This window comes from Hoplias malabaricus, chromosome 14 (genome assembly GCF_029633855.1).
Source record: "Hoplias malabaricus isolate fHopMal1 chromosome 14, fHopMal1.hap1, whole genome shotgun sequence".
Taxonomy (NCBI): domain Eukaryota; kingdom Metazoa; phylum Chordata; class Actinopteri; order Characiformes; family Erythrinidae; genus Hoplias; species Hoplias malabaricus.
In genome coordinates, this window is record NC_089813.1 from 2,969,941 (window position 1) to 2,990,845 (window position 20,905).

Sequence of the window (20,905 nt, forward strand, 5' to 3'; positions counted from 1 at the left end):
CACCTGTGGTCTGTGGAGCTATGAAAGCTCCGGCCAACACTTTTAGGGATGAGCTGGAATTGTGTTTGTGACCCAGAGGTCATTTTTCACAAATAACACTCACACACATAGTGCCAAAGCGAACAGTGGGCGACTGTCCACCATCACCCAGGGAGCAGTTAGGGGTCTTGCTCAAGGGCATTCTACACTTCCACATGTTTGATCACTTCTCTGACCTTTAGGACACAACTGCCTCTTCTTTAATATGCCTTTTCCAGATGTGCCAGATGTTGTTAGTCATAACCATATTGTTGTTATTAACCGCAATTGCATCTTGCACAAACATCAGACCACTATTTTCTTCAGCGATGCTCAGATTAATGCAGAACATTCATCCAAAGCTTTGAAGATTATTTTAGAGGAACGTGCTTGTCCTACACTCTCAGAAATAAATGTACAGTACAGGTACATTATTGGTCTCTAAAGGTACAAATGTACCTTTTAAAGTCCAGTTGTGTTCCCTAAAGGTTCGTTACATTCTCTTCTCCAGGAGGAGAGGGGGATCTCTTTCATTATACAACTGTGGAGAATATAGAATATACGTTTTTCTCTGGGTGCTTCTGTTTCCTCCTACGGTCCAGAATATAGACATGTTGGTAGGTGGACTGGCTACTCAGAAGTGTCCATAAAAGTGCTGAGTATGTGTCCCTGAGGGCATGACCCCAGTGACCAATAAGTCAGGCACTGAGTCAGGGGTTGCTGTGTTATATATTCAGTCTTCTGGGTCTTCACGGTGGTTTTAGATCTCCTTAATCGGTTCTGTAACTGTATCTGATCTCCATCTGCTTCATATCACTCTGGTCAGAACAACCTCAGCTCTAACTGGACCGAGCCTTGTATGTCTTTCATCTTAGCCCCTCTTCTTAGCCACATTTGCATCGATCTGAGGACAAAGGCTGACATCAAAGTCTCTCCAGATTCAGAAAATGTCAGATTCAACATCTACACAACATCTAAAAACATCAGAACTGCACAAATTTGACACATGTGCTGCTTGTTCAAACACATTACTCTGTGTTTCTCTACTGTGCTTCACATCCCTGGGAGAGGACAAATGTTATGTTCCCAGAGAGAAACACATCTGGTATCAGGAAAGTAGTAAGTGGGCCAAGTGTGGTCATGTAAAAACAAAAAAACAAAAAACAAAAAAACAAAAGGAAATTCTGCAAATTAAGAAGCTGGTGGAATGGGACATGTGAGAAACTTTTATCCCTTAGTCTGTGAAAATGAGTGGCTTTACATAACACAACAGACAGGAGAGAAAACAGAAATGGTTCTTATGATGTGCCTCAGGGAGCACTACCAAGGCCTTTGTTAATCTTAAGAGACAATCAAAAACATATGGAGATCGGTCCTATAAATATATTACAGTCACGTCTTTCCATGGGGAGTTTGTTAAAGACTTCTGCTGCTGGAGGCTCAGCAACTTTTGCATAAGCCTCGTAGACTCATTGAAAGTTCAGGGGCTTAAAGGAGACCGGTCACAGCTGGTTTATAGAGGCAGCACCATCGAGGAACTGATCCCTTTACAGATATTACAGTGCACAACGAGTTAAAATACCAACAGGAAAATCTTGCACAACTCCCAAATCTGAGTTATTCTTTGCAATGTCCAAGCGAATTCCATACACGAATGCTACTCAAGTTCAAGAGCTCTTGAATTGAGTCTATTTCCTTGACTCAGTAACAGATTGATGGCCCACACACTTTCAGACCTGTAGTGAGTGTTGAGTGCTGTTTATCTGATGGTTTGTACAGATCTGGCAGTCTACCAGTTCTTGAAAAAACATAAGACAAACTTTAAATTCAAGTTTTGAAAAATGTTTTTTTTATCTTTAAGCCTGGCTTTCCGTACAGATTATTTGGGATAACGTGGCTCTTAGAGACATCCCGATATCAACCTCCCACATTATCAGGTGGTGTGGGGTGGCTATAAACCAATCTGCTCCTTTCTGATCTCATCCCAGTCCAATTCGGGAAAACCTCAAGTGCGACTCACGTATAACAAGGGCCTTTATTATTCACTTTTCAGCGTGCAGTATTCTGGGTGGACGGCGATTCTCTGGAATGAAACTCAGCGAATTCATCTCAAGCTCCTAATGCAGTAAGTCCCTCTTGACTCAGCCATGGCTTAATTCACAATTCATCTTCCACTTCAGCTCTGTTTTGTGCAGCCCACTTTGTTTAGATTAGAAGTCCTGAGAAACCACATGATGTCGAGTTTGTTAGAAGCAGCCACGTGGTTTTGAGAATCTGAATCATTAGGTGGGAGTGAAAGTGTGTGGTGCTTCCCTCGGAGCAGATGGTGCAGTCAGGGATGGGAGGACTAATGACTATGACCAAGGCCAAAATAACAGGGACAGGTCGTAATGTGTGTTGTGCCTCATGTTTCCCATGTGGACTATGTTCTTTGGTTCTGTTGCACACTTGTTTTCTTTTCTAAAGAAGGGTGGGAACCAAGGGTGAGATGAGAAGATAAAAGTTTCATATGAAATTTGCTCTGTGGCCTACTCTCAGAACATCTTCAGTTTTCCCATGTTCTTTAAAAATGTTAGTCATAGATAACATTTAGTCATGTTGGGACTTGTTGCTGTGTTTCCCTGCTTTAGCTAGGAGAATGTAACAGGTCTGATGTAATGTGGTCCATGATTTAGCCATTTGCAGTGGCACTCGAGAAGGACATGTGTGTGGCGGCTGAGGTGTGTATCGGTAGCTGACGGAGTGCATATCGATGTCAGTGGGATTGGATTTGGAAGGATGAAAGGTTCAAAGTGACAGCAGAGTCCGCAGCCAACACTTTGAACCCGAATCCCACATTTTGCGGAGTAAAAGCACAGCTTATTTCTCTGCTTTATAACTCATGAATGCCTCAAGGCATCGGTTTGCTCCGTGTATTGTTAGTAACCGAAGATCCTCACGTTTCTAAACGTAGTGCTCTCATCATGGCCTGGTGAAGCCTCTGAGTAATTCAGTGTGAAAAAAAACACCTGAAAAACATTCTTCTGCTAATATAACTCATTTGCTCAAACACATGAACGAGGGTGACTACTTGACGTTAACCCTGACTGTCTGCGGGCAGTTTTTCAGTGTATGAATTCTAAATAGACAAGTATTATTTCATCATATTTTACAAACCAGATTCCAAAAAAGTTGGGACACTAAACAAATTGTGAATAAAAACTGAATGCAATGATGTGGAGACGCCAACATCTAATATTTTATTCAGAATAGAACACAAATCACAGATCAAAAGTTTAAACTGAGAGAATGTATCATTTTAAGGGAAAAATATGTTGTTTCAAAATTTCATGGCGTCAACAAATCCCAAAAAAGTTGGGACAAGGCCATTTTTTACCACTGTGTGGCATCCCCCCTTCTTCTTACAACACTCAACAGACGTCTGGGGACAGAGGAGACCAGTTTCTCAAGTTTAGAAATAGGAATGCTCTCCCATTCATGTCTAATACAGGCCTCTAACTGTTCAATCGTCTTGGGCCTTCTTTGTCACACCTTCCTCTTTATGATGCGCCAAATGTTCTCTACAGGTGAAAGATCTGGACTGCAGGCTGCCATTTCAGTCCCCGGATCCTTCTCCTACGAGCCATGATGTTGTGATTGCTGCAGAATGTGGTCTGGCATTATCTTGTTGAAAAATGCAGGGTCTTCCCTGAAAGAGATGACGTATAGATGGGAGCATATGTTGTTCTAGAACCTGAACATAGTTCTCTGCATTAATGGTGCCTTTCCAGACATGCAAGCTGCCCATGCCACAAGCACTCATGCAACCCCATACCATCAGTGATGCAGGCTTCTGAACGGAGCGTCGATAACAACTTGGGTTATCCTTGTCCTCTCTGGTCCGGATGACATGGCGTCCCAGTGTTCCATAAAGAACTTTAAATCGTGACTGTTCTGACCACAGAACAGTCTTCCATTTTGCCACACTCCATTTTAAAAGACCTCTGGCCCAGTGCAAACGTCTGAGCTTGTGGAGCTTGCTTAGAAATGGCTTCCTCTTTGCACTGTAGAGTTTCAGCTGGCAACGGCGGATGGCACTGTGGATTGTGTTCACTGACAATGCTTTCTGGAAGTATTCCTGAGCCCATTCTGTTATTTCCTTGACAGTGGCATTCCTGTTTGAGGTGCAGTGACGTTTAAGGGCCCGGAGATCACGAGCATCCAGTAGAGTTTTACGGCCTTGACCCTTACACACAGCAATTGTTCCAGATTCTCTGAATCTTTTGATGATGTTATGCACGGTTAATGATGATAACTCAAAAGTCTTTGCTATTTTACGCTGGGTAACACCATTCTGGTATCGCTGCACTATCTTTCTGCGCAACAATGGTGGAATTGGTGATCCTCTTACCATCTTGGCTTCAGAGAGACACTGACACTCTGAGAAGCTCTTTTTATACACAATCATGTTGTCAATTGACCTAATTAGTGTTAATTGGTCTTCCAGCTGTTTGTTATATGCTCAATTTCCTTTTTCCAGCCACTTATTGCTACTTGTCCCAACTTTTCTGGGATTTGTTGACACTGTGAAATTTTGAATCAACATATTTTTCCTTTAAAATGTTACATTTACTCAGATTAAACTTTTGATCGGTCATCTATGTTCTATTACGAATAAAATTTTGACATTTGCCATCTCCACATCATTGCATTCAGTTTTTATTCACAATTTGTTTAGTGTCCCAACTTTTTTGTAATCCGGTTTGTAAATAATGATTATAATTTACACTCTGTATACATTTAGTGACTAATAATGTACCTCTGCTGTACCTTTTTCTCTCAGAGTGAAGAGGATAGATACATAAACACATTAAACAATGCAGTTTCAAACTCCAATAGCTTTTATTTAATAGAGATTTCCATTCACAATAAAAACATAGCATATATCAACTGAATGTACAGTAAGAACAGCGTGGGAAGAGCTACTGTCCTTTTCAGAATCTGAAGGGAATAAGACGAACATCTTCACGATAATATTTTCCTCGCTGATCAGTAAGTATGCAGTCGTGTTGACTGTTAGATGTTGAGAATTCTTACTGCAGGGGTTTACACAGTTCAGACACAATTACACATTCGATTAGTACGTCACACAAATATTATATTCACATGGGATTTACCATAATTAAATATCTTCTCTTATACATACAAACAAACCTGTTCAGAACCTTCACTTCCCAGTTCCCCACGACATACCAGCGACATTCTTTTAACCCTAATGTTGCTTTCCACTCTTTTAAGGTGCGTCCGCTGTGGACACATGTTCAGTTCAAACCCACACTGTTGTGAATCACTTGTAGAAAAGCTCTGACCCACACTGGGACGTCAACATCCCTCTAGCATTCCTTTTTTTTTTCTTACATCCCAATTCAATGTTTACATGTCCGCTATCTCAAAAGTCTAGTGTAAAGCCGTCCCAGGATAGTGCACAATGACTGAGATAATGACCAGAGGATGAGCTAAATAAAAATTAAATTAAATACAATAAAATAGCAACAAATATATATATATATATATATATATATATATATATATATATATATAATAACAATAACAACTTGTAAAGAAGAACACATTGGTCAGCTTGGCTCTTTCCTATGATACGCTGCGGACAGAACACAAGAGTTAAATAAGAATGACTAAATTAGCACATTACTTTTGTCATCACTGATAATGAGAACAAGGTTCAAGGGTTAAACTACGGACGGCCACAAAGGAAACACTTCTATGTACAGCAATATATATATATTATTAATTAATGTAGAAGTATATAAACAGCAACTAGTGACATATCGGTCAGTAAGACTCTACTGCGGGATCTCGTTCATGAGGCTACGACTACATAAACACGACCGCCTACTGACCTACGACTACATAAACATCTCCACGAGCTAATCGCAGTGAGGGTCAGCTCTCTTGGCTCTTATTTAGAACTGACGATGACCAGCCTAGGACATCGCACGAGTGAAAAATCATTCAGTTCAATGGAATCTCTGACAAAGAATGAAAGCCCTCTGGGGGAATATGATTCACCCTCAAACTAGCTGAAAGATAACGTATGACGTATCATACCTTGCCAGTGGTGTGGCTGTTTGGCAGAGCTTTGGATTTGGCGTACAACTAAGATTTAAATCATTTTTGTTTGTGTGTTGGGGCGTATAATTGTAATCCAATATTCAAACATTCTCCTGCTCTTTTGTCATTTTACGGCAACCCTTGTGTTTTTCTTATTCAACCGAAAAGAACCTGACAATGAGGCGCTGCATTGGTTCTGAGCTCCATCGGGAAAAGAGCTGCAGAAGACTGTGATGGGTTTGTTCTGTTCTTGGGGCTAATACTGTGTCTAAAAGTAGGTGTGAGTTTGTGTTTAGACGATTTACAGATGGGGGCTTCCGCAGTTCATTTTTAGGTTCATTTCTGTTAATAAAAAGAAAGCTGGGATTTTTAAATCAACCGTAAAAGACAAAAGAGCAGGAGAATGTTTGAATTGCAATGATATTTTACACAAAAGGGGGAAATAAATAGTTTTAAACTTGTTCGCACAGTGCTGTAAATCCCAAATGCAGGTCATTTTAAATAATAACACAGTCCCAGCTCATTATATAACAATGATACATAAACCTGAAGTGAACCAGAGTGGGGGCGGTCAGGAGGTGGGGTTAGGTGGTGTGTACCTGTTGTGGTATTTTAATTATTACTGTTTATAACTGAGGAGTTAGCGGGTTTGATAGCTAACCCAAGATGGCCTGGCTAGTCCAATGCTAACGGTGCAAATCTAGGGTGACCCAGGCATAAGGCTTTAAAGAGCTCATGAAAGGCCAACGTGGGGGTCAAGCAGCTTCATGAATGATGACCTAATGCAGAGTGCTACTCTAAACCCTACCACAAACTGCAATAAAAAAAGTGCCTAAATATTTCACTGAAGACAGAAAACGTAGCTTAACGTGCTACAGACCCAAAAACCCACCCATCACAGGTCAAGTGGAGCCTCGTAATGAATCGAAAGGAATGTTTTGGCACCCACTTGGCCATCACAGTCTATGAGCAACGGGTGGCTGGAATTCACCTTGATCTGGTCCCCTTTCATTAATGAAAAGATGTCTCCGGAGTAGACGGACTTAATCCACTTATTACTTTTGGCGGGGATGGTCTCGAAGACACGCAGACGCGGAGTTTCGCTGCCGTGATCATTCGAAATAGTGTAGAGTTCACTTCTCAGACTGAGCTGGTCTTTAGACCATTTGCCTCCTATGTCATGGTAGGTGACTTGCAGCCACATGCGGTAGAACCCATCTTGAGGGATAACCAAATGCAAGCTGTCCTGACTCAGGCTGTAATTTTCACTTGGCTGAGGTAGTCTTATTATCCAGGGAATAGTGCTGGACTCATTCTTTGAAAGGATGTAGCAATGAACTGTGGAAAGAAACAAAGAAATCATGTAAGTACAGGTTTCCGGCCTCTGCACTGATGTTTATACCGCATTAAAAGATTCCCACAAATTCCCAGCGTTCCCAAAATTCATGGTGAAATCCCAGCACTGGCCGATGTCAGGTGCTGATGTTGGGCAACTCCGGCTCTCTCAGTCCTTCAGACTGTTGCCTCTAAAGTTACAAACAGTGGTTTTAAACTTCAGTTTCGTTTCATTAAATGGTCTCTTCACGAAAAGGAGAAGTGAATATTTGTAAGTTTTAATAAAATACCATTATGTTCCCTAATGAAAGTTACTGAATGTGTTCCCTTGAGGCTACCGCCACCGTGACAGTTTTTCTGACAGACAACACATTTTGCTTTTTCTCCTGGTGTAAACCTGCAGAAAGGGGAGTCCCGGCGCGTGCACGTTCATGCTGCGTGAAACATGAAATAAAGCAGTAGAATCAGTGCTGTGTGTGCGCTCCATGTCTCCTATCACTGCTTTCGGTTTTGACTCCACTCCCCAACAGCAGTTTGTGCTAATGCTAATGTACCATGGCTAAAGATTCACTCGCATTGTTTTACCCGGGTGTGTTTAATTTATTGCACTGTGCAAATGCTTTGTTTTGTTTTAATACACTCAGGAATTCAAGTGCAATAATTCAGTACAGATTGGCTTTGTAAACAAATAAACACAGGGCTTGTTTATCTTCTTTGGGGCAGAGATCAGTGCCGAAGTTAATGATTCACCACAAGTTCTTCCTGCTTTATTCTGTAGCCCGAGTATTTCATCAGCAAAAAGAACTTGGACAGCATAATTCAAAACTGAACCAGTGAGTACTACTCATCCATGACTCAATCACATTCTTACACACACACACACACACACACACACACAGTGCTCTGGGGTTCAGGCTTATCACATCCAGACATTTTTTAACAAACTGTCTCTTTTTAAACATAAGCGATTAAGTAATCACAGCCAGTTGAGCAGGACAAGTGTGTGTGTGTGTGTGTGTGTGTGTTAAATGGTCATACACATGCACAACATACAGCTTATATGTATGTGTACAATGACAATATAAGGTCTACATGTCCATAAATTTGTGGACACCCTTTGTATTTAGAGCATATATTTAAATTAAGGAATTATTTACATTAAGGAGCTTCAGGTCACCATGCCCAATGCCAAACGCCAACCAGGGACGGTGACCGACCCTATTTCAGCAGCCCACAAATGAAATCGGAATTCACTACATATCCCCCAAGTGGCTTCAACCAATCACTTTCAGCCCGTTTCCCAAACATTTCCTGTGATGTATTTATCCGTAGTGTTACTGTGTAGGTAGTTTGTAAATAGGGAGTGCACATAAACTGTTGTTATTTTACAGTTCTGGTTTCTAATTCTTGATTCGTATTTTCATGTTTTACCTTCCTACTACATTAGCTGTCTTTATACCTTTACGAGGAATAAAACACAATATTCATTCATTCATTCATTGTCTGTAACCCTTATTCAATTCAGGGTCGCGGTGGGACCGGAGTCTACCCGGAATCACTGGGCGCAAGGGAGGAACACACCCTGGAGGGGGCGCCAATTCTTTACAGGGCGACACACACTCACACATTCACTCACACACTCACACCTACGGACACTTTTAAGTCTCCAATCCACCTACCAACGTGTGTTTTTGAAGCGTGGGAGAAAACCGGAGCACCCGGAGGAAACCCGCAGGGACACAGGGAGTCATCCAGAGCAGGGCTGAGATTGATTCATAACTACAGCTGTTTTCATAACCTCATTGTCTGTTGCTCATCGGCAGATAAATTAGAACTCGTAAAAGTCACAATCCCTACGCAATCGTGACAGCGCTTCGCATTTCAGGGGGTGCAGCAGTGAGCTGGTGTTATCTGGTGTATCTTTGGTCTGCACTGTATATTTCCCCAAGTTACAACATCGGCACTCGATGATGGACGTGGTAGACAGCCCCTGGCTCTGGCTTCAGGAGTTGAAACCGGAGACAGAGACAGGAAGTTTGCCTTAAACGCCACCACAGCCGATTGCTTAATTCAGACATGCTTTTACTTGTGTGTGTCTGGGTCCATTTCTGAATTTCGTTCTGAGCCCAGATATGCTGACACGCTAACAGCTGGATTAACCCTTAGACTCTGGGAAGTTGGCGCTCTCCTCCGGCTGGTTGAGCTGTCCAGCGCCAGTGCATTAACACCTGTTCGAAAAGAAGCAGCGGCTGGCATCAAGAGTCTCCGAGGAGTGTGCATGCGCTTGCCCCCACCCTCCCGGGGTTGGTAACATTGTGTGTGGTGGGGGTGGGACTAGCTCTACTGGTGCTGCAGGGCTTACCCATCAGAGAAGCCGACCCAGGGTTCCAAGGCTTAACTTCTGTGTTTTGCTCCAGTCCTGAACCGCTGACATGTGCCGCGGTTTGGGCTCCTCCTGAGGAAGGAAAGCAGGACGTGTTTAGACTCGTGCGACCTTCACTTTCCTGGAAGATTGCACAGCAGTGAGAGATCTGTCAGCAAGCAAAATCATCCTGAAACTACTGTGTCATTCTAACTTTCCAGACCGTGAGAAGATTATGAGATGTTTTCACTTGTTTTAAAGCAACACTAAGTAGTATTTTGACCTTAAAAGTGCAGCTTCAAAATCGACGTGATGTTCCACTAAGCTGAAATATGGAGGATAGGGCTTCGGTCGCTCCTGCTCGGGGCTCGGCACTGCATAAACGGCACTATGTAACTTTTAGAGGAGGGTAGGAAACCACACCACCCTTCCCCTCTCGTTTGGTTTCAGGACAGTGCTGTAAAAGTGAATTGCTCTCTGCAGCTGTAAGGAGAGACCAGGAGCAAAAATACCAAATCGTACCTAATATTGCTTTAAAGGTACAATCAGTCATTTTCTCCTAATTTGATTCTACTTCACCCTATGAACCGACACATATACTGACCCCTAGTTGCCTGAATGTGTCAGAGACTCTGCGTTAATCCCATATTAATAGTCGTAGAAATGACTGATTGCACCTTTAAGACAGATATGCCTTTTACACTCATTTTAAAGCAACATTATGTAGATTTAGTATGTTTGCTCATGCGCTCTGTTGCAGGTTAGTTCACTCTTACAGCACTGTCCTGAAATCAAGGGGGTGGGGGAGTGTGGTTTTCTACCCTCCTCCTAAAGTTACATAACGCAGTTTCTGCAGTCTTTAGCCCAGAGTAGTAGCAACAGTGGCTCTATTCTCCTTATTGCAGCTCAGTGGCGCCTCCCAATGACTTTGAAGTTGTCATGTAGAACAAAGATTTTACTTAGTGTTGCCTTAAAGGTGCAATCTTTCATTTTCTCCTATTTTGCATCATCTTCACGCTATAAAATAGCCTTTATACTGATGCCTAGTGGCTTGAATGGGTCAGAGATTCTGTACCTAACCTCTTTCAAACATGGCTGCTGTGTGGGGGGCCCGCTCTGTGGAGCATAATCTGAACACAATATGGGGGCGACAAAGCAACTTTTGCAAGTTGTGCTTCACACAAAACATGTGTATAGTAACTTTATACCTTATTTATAAACATTGTTGGCCACATTGTGATGGTAAAAATTACTGATTGCACCTTTAATGCAATTCGTAGCTCACTTTTTCATGTTTTTTTTGCTTGTTGTAACACATTATTCATGGGTTAAGACTTTTTCTGGGATAAATAAATTGAAGCAAAGCTGAATAATCTCATAACAGTCTCACGCTGATCGGAAAATGAGAAATATCAGACTCTCTGAGATAAACAGTGGGTTTAAGAAGATTTCACTTGATAAGACTTTAAAGGGGAAGTAAACAACACTCACCATTTTCCTTGCTGCTGAACCCATTGCCCTGCAAAAAAAAAAGAGATAGAGCCGTTAGAGACTGTCCTTACTCTCACGTCCCTCTCACGGTCTCTAGTGACCTGACCATGCTGTCCTCACGTCCCTCTCTCTAATGACCCGCTCTGTGGAGCATAATCTAATGACAATAGGGGGCGACAAAGTAACTCATGCAAGTTGTGCTTCATAGAAAACATTTGTACTGTAACGTTGTACCTTATTTCTGCACATTTTTTACCACATTGTTATGGTAAAAAGTTATTGATTGCACCTTTAATGTAATACATATTTAACTTTTCCAGGTTAATTAAGCTTGTTTTAACGTTTCATACTTGGATTAAGACACTCTCTCTATCTCTAGTGAACAGACCAGGCTGCTTTTAATGTTTCTCCAGTCGCCTGTTCATGAATCAATTCATTCGCACAGTGCAGCTGAAACCAGGCACTATTGCTTTTAACAGAACCAGAGATTGCACAACCTCCAGCAGTGCCAAGCCACAGCTCCTTAACGGTGTGAAGGCAGGTTGTTTGCATTCAGGGAAATGCTGGGGAATTTCATGCCAAACACATTCCCTCAAGCTCAGGCCTGGCAGAAGATCCAGGTCAACTCAGCAGCGGCATGTTCCTGATTCTCCTGTCCAGACTGAACCTCGTAACCAGGCTTGCCGTGCTAGCACTGTGCCCTGCAGCTCTCAGGTTTTATTACTGAATATTACTCAGTTTTAAATTGTACTGGGTCAAATCCAACTCTGCTCAGAGCTTCAGCAGGACCACACTCAGTTTAAGGTGGATCAGAGACTGTAGATAATACTCCTGCCTCCATTTAAGGTGGACCGGAGGCACCTGAATGCAATCAGCACTCCTTTTAATTTGGAATAGAATGACCAGATGCACCAGAACATAGAACCAATCAAATGTATAGGGTTCTCTGTGACAGACAGTGGAACTAGATGGCTCCACTTCTGATGAAGATCTGACTCACACTGAATTATGTCATTTCTTGCTGCACAGTCAAGCGCAGCACGTAAAGGAGAGCTGCAGAGACCGTACAGACGTCCCGTAGATTGAGACGAGACACTGACACAGAGTGCACTTGGGAGTGCGCTCACACAGAGGTGAAGGAGTTACAGAGAAAACTGCTTTGTTTATTACATCATCGTTTATAACATCACTCTGGGCTACTGTTTCAGTTCAGAGTGGTGTGTTACTGAATCACTACTCTTCTCTGTTACAGTCTCTCTCCACGTCTGACTGCACTGCCCCCGGTCACGCAAACGCACAAACTGCACACAGGCGAAAAACAACATACAAACAAACACATCCAGGCAAAACACAACAAACAAACACACCACCCTCAGGAAAAACAAACAAACAAACACATCCAGGGAAAACACAACAAACAAACACATCCAGGGAAAACACAACAAACAAACACACCACCCTCAGGAAAAACAAACAAACAAACACACCACCCTCAGGAAAAACAAACAAACAAACACATCCAGGGAAAACACAACAAACAAACACATCCAGGGAAAACACAACAAACAAACACACCACCCTCAGGAAAAACAAACAAACAAACACATCCAGGGAAAACACAACAAACAAACACATCCAGGCAAAACACAACAAACTAACACACCACCCTCAGGAAAAACAAACAAACAAACACATCCAGGAAAAACACAAACAAACAAACCACCCCAGGGGGAAAAAAACAAACAAACAAACACATCCAGGGAAAAAAACACCCCCAAATAAACAAACTGTGCACAACTCGTTCCTCACAGTGAAGAATTTCTCCTCCTCATTTCAGTGTGACTCTGAAAAGACTCTAACTTTACTGACTACAAACAAACAAACAGGACCACAACCATCTAAGTCTAAACGAACTGGACCAAACACACACACTGGACCAAACACACACACTGGACCAAACACACACACTGAACCAAACACACACACTGGACCAAACACACACACTGGACCAAACACACACACTGGACCAAACACACACACCGGACCAAACACACACACTGAACCAAACACACACAATGGACCAAACACACACACCGGACCAAACACACACACCGGACCAAACACACACACTGGACCAAACACACAAACTGGACCAAACACACACACTGCACCAAACACACACACTGGACCAAACACACACACCGGACCAAACACACACACCGGACCAAACACACACACTGGACCAAACACACACACTGGACCAAACACACACACTGAACCAAACACACGCACTGAACCAAACACACACACTGGACCAAACACACACACTGGACCAAACACACACACTGAACCAAACACACACACTGGACCAAACACACACACTGAACCAAACACACGCACTGAACCAAACACACACACTGGACCAAACACACACACTGGACCAAACACACAAACTGGACCAAACACACACACTGCACCAAACACACACACTGGACCAAACACACACACCGGACCAAACACACACACCGGACCAAACACACACACCGGACCAAACACACACACTGGACCAAACACACACACTGAACCAAACACACGCACTGAACCAAACACACACACTGGACCAAACACACTCACTGGACCAAACACACACACTGAACCAAACACACAAACTGGACCAAACCCACACACTGGACCAAACACACACACTGGACCAAACACACACACTGAACCAAACACACACACTGAACCAAACACACGCACTGAACCAAACACACACACTGGACCAAACACACGCACTGAACCAAACACACACACTGGACCAAACACACAAACTGGACCAAACACACACACTGGACCAAACACACACACTGAACCAAACACACACACTGGACCAAACACACACACTGGACCAAACACACACACTGAACCAAACACACACACTGGACCAAACACACACACTGGACCAAACACACACACTGGACCAAACACACACACTGGACCAAACACACACACTGGACCAAACACACACACTGGACCAAACACACACACACTGGACCAAACACACACACACACACTGGACCAAACACACACACTGGACCAAACACACAAACTGGACCAAACACACACACTGCACCAAACACACACACTGGACCAAACACACACACCGGACCAAACACACACACCGGACCAAACACACACACTGGACCAAACACACACACTGGACCAAACACACACACTGAACCAAACACACGCACTGAACCAAACACACACACTGGACCAAACACACACACTGGACCAAACACACACACTGAACCAAACACACACACTGGACCAAACACACACACTGAACCAAACACACGCACTGAACCAAACACACACACTGGACCAAACACACACACTGGACCAAACACACAAACTGGACCAAACACACACACTGCACCAAACACACACACTGGACCAAACACACACACCGGACCAAACACACACACCGGACCAAACACACACACCGGACCAAACACACACACTGGACCAAACACACACACTGAACCAAACACACGCACTGAACCAAACACACACACTGGACCAAACACACTCACTGGACCAAACACACACACTGAACCAAACACACAAACTGGACCAAACCCACACACTGGACCAAACACACACACTGGACCAAACACACACACTGAACCAAACACACACACTGAACCAAACACACGCACTGAACCAAACACACACACTGGACCAAACACACGCACTGAACCAAACACACACACTGGACCAAACACACAAACTGGACCAAACACACACACTGGACCAAACACACACACTGAACCAAACACACACACTGGACCAAACACACACACTGGACCAAACACACACACTGAACCAAACACACACACTGGACCAAACACACACACTGGACCAAACACACACACTGGACCAAACACACACACTGGACCAAACACACACACTGGACCAAACACACACACACTGGACCAAACACACACACACACACTGGACCAAACACACACACTGAACCAAACACATGCACTGAACCAAACACACACACTGGACCAAACACACACACTGGACCAAACACACACACCGGACCAAACACGCACACCGGACCAAACACACACACTGCACCAAACACACACACTGGACCAAAAACACACACACTGGACCAAACACACACACACACACTGGACCAAACACACACACTGAACCAAACACACACACTGGACCAAACACACACACTGGACCAAAAACAAACTGGACCAAACACACACACTGGACCAAACACACACACTGGACCAAACACACACACTGGACCAAACACACAAACTGGACCAAACACACACACTGGACCAAACACACACACTGAACCAAACACACACACTGGACCAAACACACACACTGGACCAAACACACACACTGAACCAAACACACACACTGGACCAAACACACACACTGAACCAAACACACACACTGGACCAAACACACACACTGAACCAAACACACACACTGGACCAAACACACACACTGGACCAAACACACACACCGGACCTAACACACACACCGGACCAAACACACACACTGGACCAAACACACACACTGGACCAAACACACACACCGGACCAAACACACACACTAGACCAAACACACACACTGAACCAAACACACACACTGCACCAAACACACACACTGGACCAAAAACAAACTGGACCAAACACACACACTGGACCAAACACACACACTGGACCAAACACACACACCGGACCTAACACACACACCGGACCAAACACACACACTGGACCAAACACACACACTGCACCAAACACACAAACTGGACCAAACACACACACTGGACCAAAAACACACACACTGGACCAAACACACACACTGGACCAAACACACACACTGGACCAAACACACACACTGGACCAAACACACACACTGAACCAAACACACACACTAGACCAAACACACACACTAGACCAAACACACACACTGGACCAAAAGAAACTGCAGCTCAGAAACAGACACCAGAAATGTCCCATAAGTAAAGAGTCTCTAAAGTAACAGGACGGTGAGCGAAAGCAGAACAGAGCCTAATTACTGCAGTGGATCCAGATGTGGATTTGGATGGAACTCGGACATAATCTTGGCCGTAACTTTGGATCCAAGCCCTGCTTCATCACACCCTCCTTACCTCAGTGCAGGACGTACTCAACCAAAACAAACAGAAAGACCTCCAGAAAGACCTCCAGTGATCCAAAGCTTTCTTAAGAAGCGGTTTGGGAACCAGCTGCGTGTCCCGCTGCTGCCTTCTTCCTGCCTTACTTATGCCTCACACTCTGAGACTCCATCACGACCCATTCACCAAGCAGCACACACACGTCCACCTTAATCCCGATCAGGGTCCAGGGGTGGGGGATCAATTACCACAAGCCGAACACAGCCGGGACAGGAGCGTCCATCCAGCACAGGGCATCACACACACACACACACTAAACACTTTCACACAGCCACTCCTCCCACCAGCCTGTGGGAGGAAAGCAGAGCACCCGGAGGAAACCCTTGCTGATACAGGGAGAACACACCACCCTCATCAAAGACGGTGTCCGTAAGTGTCCCACTCAGAGAGGACGCTGAGACCCCGGAGCTGGGTTTATGAATAATTTAATAATTAATATTAATATTAAATATGTGTATAATAATATTTTATAAAATGCTAATATATATAGTTATTATTGAAATAAAACCCTCAGACTTTAAAAGCCCTGAACTACATCACGTGCAGATGTTTATTTGTTTGTTGTTGTTTTTCCTGTTTGTTAAAAACCTTCAAACTATTTTTTAAAAACTCTAAAAAGTCTCTGAAAAAACAAGGACTTTGACCTTTGGGCTGAAGTTATTTGGCTAACTGCCACATAAACGTCCCACTGAGCTGATTATTATTATAATTATTATTATTATTACCTTGCACGCGGGCAGGTGCTGCATGAATAAGAGCAGAGTGAAGGTTGTGCACAGCAGCATCAGGAGGATGATGACGGTCACGCGCGTGACGCACATCTCTCTCCGCAGATCGCGGTGCGCCTGCAGGAGGGTCTCCGGGTCCCGGAGCACCACGTAGGGCTCGTGCCGAGCTCGATCGCGTTCTTCTCCCTTCTGTTCCATGTCCGTTCGCGCGCACAACAAACCTGCCATCCTCGCGCCTCACGCGCGCCTCTTTATCATAGTCACCCACGACGTTTTTTTTTTTTTTTTTTTTTTTTTCCCTCTACGTACCGACGCCCAAAACAAACATCCAGCGCGTGGACTTCCAACGAGGTGAAAAACGGGTCGCGCGCCTCTCTCTCTCTCTCTCTCTCTCTCTCTCTCACTCTCACTCCTACACACTGGCTTATCCCTGCCCACTTTTACTGCCACTGTAGAGGGAGGAACGCTTCCGAACCGCATTTCCAAACCCCCGCTCTGATTGGACGCTGTGTTCAACCCCTCATTTGCATAATGACCGGAAACCCTGCCCAATCACCACCAAAACTAACAAACCTGCTTATGAAAGTGTTATTTACTGCTTCACTTTTCAGGTCTCTTACAAAACACAGATTCAAAAAGTGCTTTGTGGACCCTGAATGAAGCAGTTTATGCTCAACAGAGCGGGTCCCCCACACGGGGGCAGCCTTTTTTACAAACAGGTTCAACACTGGGTCATTGGTATTACACCAAAGTTAGCCAGATACATTAAAGTGGGGGGAAATGCTGTTCTCTCTGAATGTTTATATCCAGAAGCTTTGTGTTTTTAAGGTGGAACACTGCGTTTGAGGTAAAATAGTTTTATTCACTGTTTGAACTCTCACGGAAACTCGTTTGTAACTGGGGTTGTTTAGTTTTGTAGCACTGTCGCTAATGCAGTTAGCCGTCTCCTGAGTTTGGAGACAGTTCCACCTTAAGTGATCCGAAACAGCAAAATTAATTCTTTAATACCCCCCTATGGCGCAGGAATAGAGCAACATCCTCATCTCGGTTCATGCTTTTCAACGTTTGGAGTCTCTCCGTTGTGTAAAACAACTCCAAATGCCTCTGCCATTAGCAGAGAGAGAGAAAGCCTAGCATACCGGACTGAGACACTTTGTTTTTACTGCTTATTTACAGACACTGGGGCGTCGTAAAAACACATTAGACCAGTTTCCAGCCCAAACTCACTGGAGAGCAACAAACGGAGACGAAACAACCTCAATTATATAATGTGTCTTTTTGATTAAAATCATGAACCTCACCTTTAAGCCCCAAAATTGAGGACTATCCAATAGGGATCTCCCTCAGCTCAGTTTCTATTGGACAGGCTTGACTCTGGGCTTAAGTCATCTGGCTAAACAGAACTCCAGGTTTGTGGAATATCCCTTGGTCACTAGGTGTCAGTGTTTGTGGTGTTTCACAATGGGAAGATTCGTTCATTCATTCATTGATTCATCTCCAGTAAGTGGTTCATCTTCATCAGGGTTGTGTTCAGTCCAGAGCCTGGGCACAAGGAGGAGACACACCCTGGACATGGCACCAGAACATCACAGAGCGTCACACACTCACATGTCGACAGTTTCACACACTCACCCGGTCACTCCTCCACTCATGTTTATCCCAGCAGCTTTGAAGCTTGTCATGCAGTGCGGTCTGAGGGCTGGAAGGTCAAGACTATGTCGTACACAGACTGAGAGTCCCTGAGTCTTCACAGTGTTGTGGACGGTAGACTCTGTGGGATCTTGAGCTGGGAAATGTTTTTCTTCTCTTACAGTGTTTGTCCTAAAGTCGTTAGCCACGCCCCCTCTCTGCTGCAGAGACTGACCAAAAGGTGGACGCTCCTTTGATATTCACCTGCTGTGAACTTTCCCACGCTGTGCCTTCGCCCGGACTCGTTTGGAGCACGCCGTGGGCGTCAGATACAGAGTGCTTTAGAGGTTAATGTGTGAAATGTGTAGAGAATCACAGCAAAGGGTGATTTTGAGGTTGATCTCTGCAGCTGTTTATTATTAAGTGTGACGCAGATATGGGCCTTAATTTAGGAGATGTTTGTTCCACTCTGCAGTTCTGTGAACACGGTGCTAATCTCTGGTTCTGGAGCCTTGAGGAAGATCTGGATGTAGGATGACCCAATTAGAAAAATATGACCAATGGGACATAAAATATTTAAAATCTGTCAGTGCCAATAACAGAAAATATATGCCAAGGAATGTGTTTGGAATACGTTCCACTCAAATAAAGACTTATTACCTTTTAATTCAATTAAATGAAGTAATTAAACTGGTTTTATGGGGGACAGTCTCCAGATCGTAACTGCTGCACTGTTTATTGTTAAACTCAGTAGAGTTATGTTCTTAAAATGCCCAATGGCATTTATATCCTGTTATAGATTTATAGAGTGGAATAAAAGAAAACCACAGTGAAGTCTTCTCCTAGAGCTTCAGAAGCCAACCCAAGGCTTGTGTCAGCACTCTTTACTGAAGGAGTCCCTGTAAAACTGCGGCAAACAATAGAAGCTACAATAAAACATGGAAAGTACTTTTCAAGCTTTAGATGTCAGTGTTTAATGGTCAAAATCAACAGTGTTAGCTCAGCACTAACATATTACTTGATGAAAATATACACTTTAAAGCATTTATGCTAACTTTTAAAAATGATAATTGTCAAAAAACAAAGTGAAGTTAAGAAAATGGCGCGTGAAGAGTTTATTGGGCGCTGTGTTTGTTCTGAGCTCATTCAGGGGAAAGCTGAAGAAGACTGATGGGTTTGTTCTGAGTGTGGGTTTAGACGAGTTACAGTTGGGGGTCGGGAACATAGCGCATTAACAATTCCTTAAAATGTATGTTTTTTAGTACGACACATTTACCATAAAACGGCAAAAAAGTGGGAGAATGTTTGCGTTATAAATATTGATACGCCTTATACTTGGACATTTCTCTGGACCTGGTTGTGGCCCGACCTCAAGGCCTAGGTGTAGTCACCAGTCGCATGAAACAGATGTCTATCACTGTACACAAGACATATCCACATATCCCACAGGCTACAGACGCCGGAACGTCAGGAACGTGCCTCTAAATACCTCAGGCACCTCCGCCTCAGAGCTAAACAAAGCCCAGAGCGATTTCAGCAGCCGAGATGGAGTGGTGACGGATTCAGCCGTGTGCCTTTACTGGCATCTAGTGTTGATCACTGATAGCATTTCATTCTTAACTCAGGAAGGTGCTCAGTCTAACAGTGCGAGCCCAGGGGAGAACAGCGTAGTGGACAACACCACTGTCCTCTGTGAGTCAGAACAGAGTCTCAGTCTCGGACTCCTTTCACTGCCCTCGCGTTAAACCAGAGTAGATCAAAGCATACGAGTTATTCCTGTGTCTTTCTAGGAACTCTCTCCTGCGTCGTCCAGCTCGACCTTGCTCCACACGTCCACAGATGTCTCACCGGTTGCACAATCACTGACGCAGAGACACAGTGAGTCTTCCGTCATTATGACTTTTACCAAATAAAAACCATGCTCAGCACCATCCATCACTGACAAACCCTCGACACGTTCGGCCTCTTGCT

General features: G+C 43.9%; 1 protein-coding gene across 1 annotated transcript; it reads right to left on the reverse strand.

The window, feature by feature from the left end:
- Positions 1-5,186: 5,186 nt before the first annotated feature.
- On the reverse strand, positions 5,187-17,698 carry si:ch211-158d24.4 (uncharacterized protein LOC560966 homolog). Its single transcript, XM_066644132.1, has 4 exons — positions 17,303-17,698; positions 11,318-11,345; positions 9,827-9,919; positions 5,187-7,467 (listed from the first exon to the last, which is right to left on the reverse strand). Exons 1-4 carry the CDS (start codon positions 17,531-17,533, stop codon positions 7,025-7,027), a joined length of 795 nt encoding a protein of 264 aa, XP_066500229.1. The 5' UTR covers positions 17,534-17,698; the 3' UTR covers positions 5,187-7,024.
- Between the last annotated feature and the right edge of the window lie 3,207 nt (positions 17,699-20,905).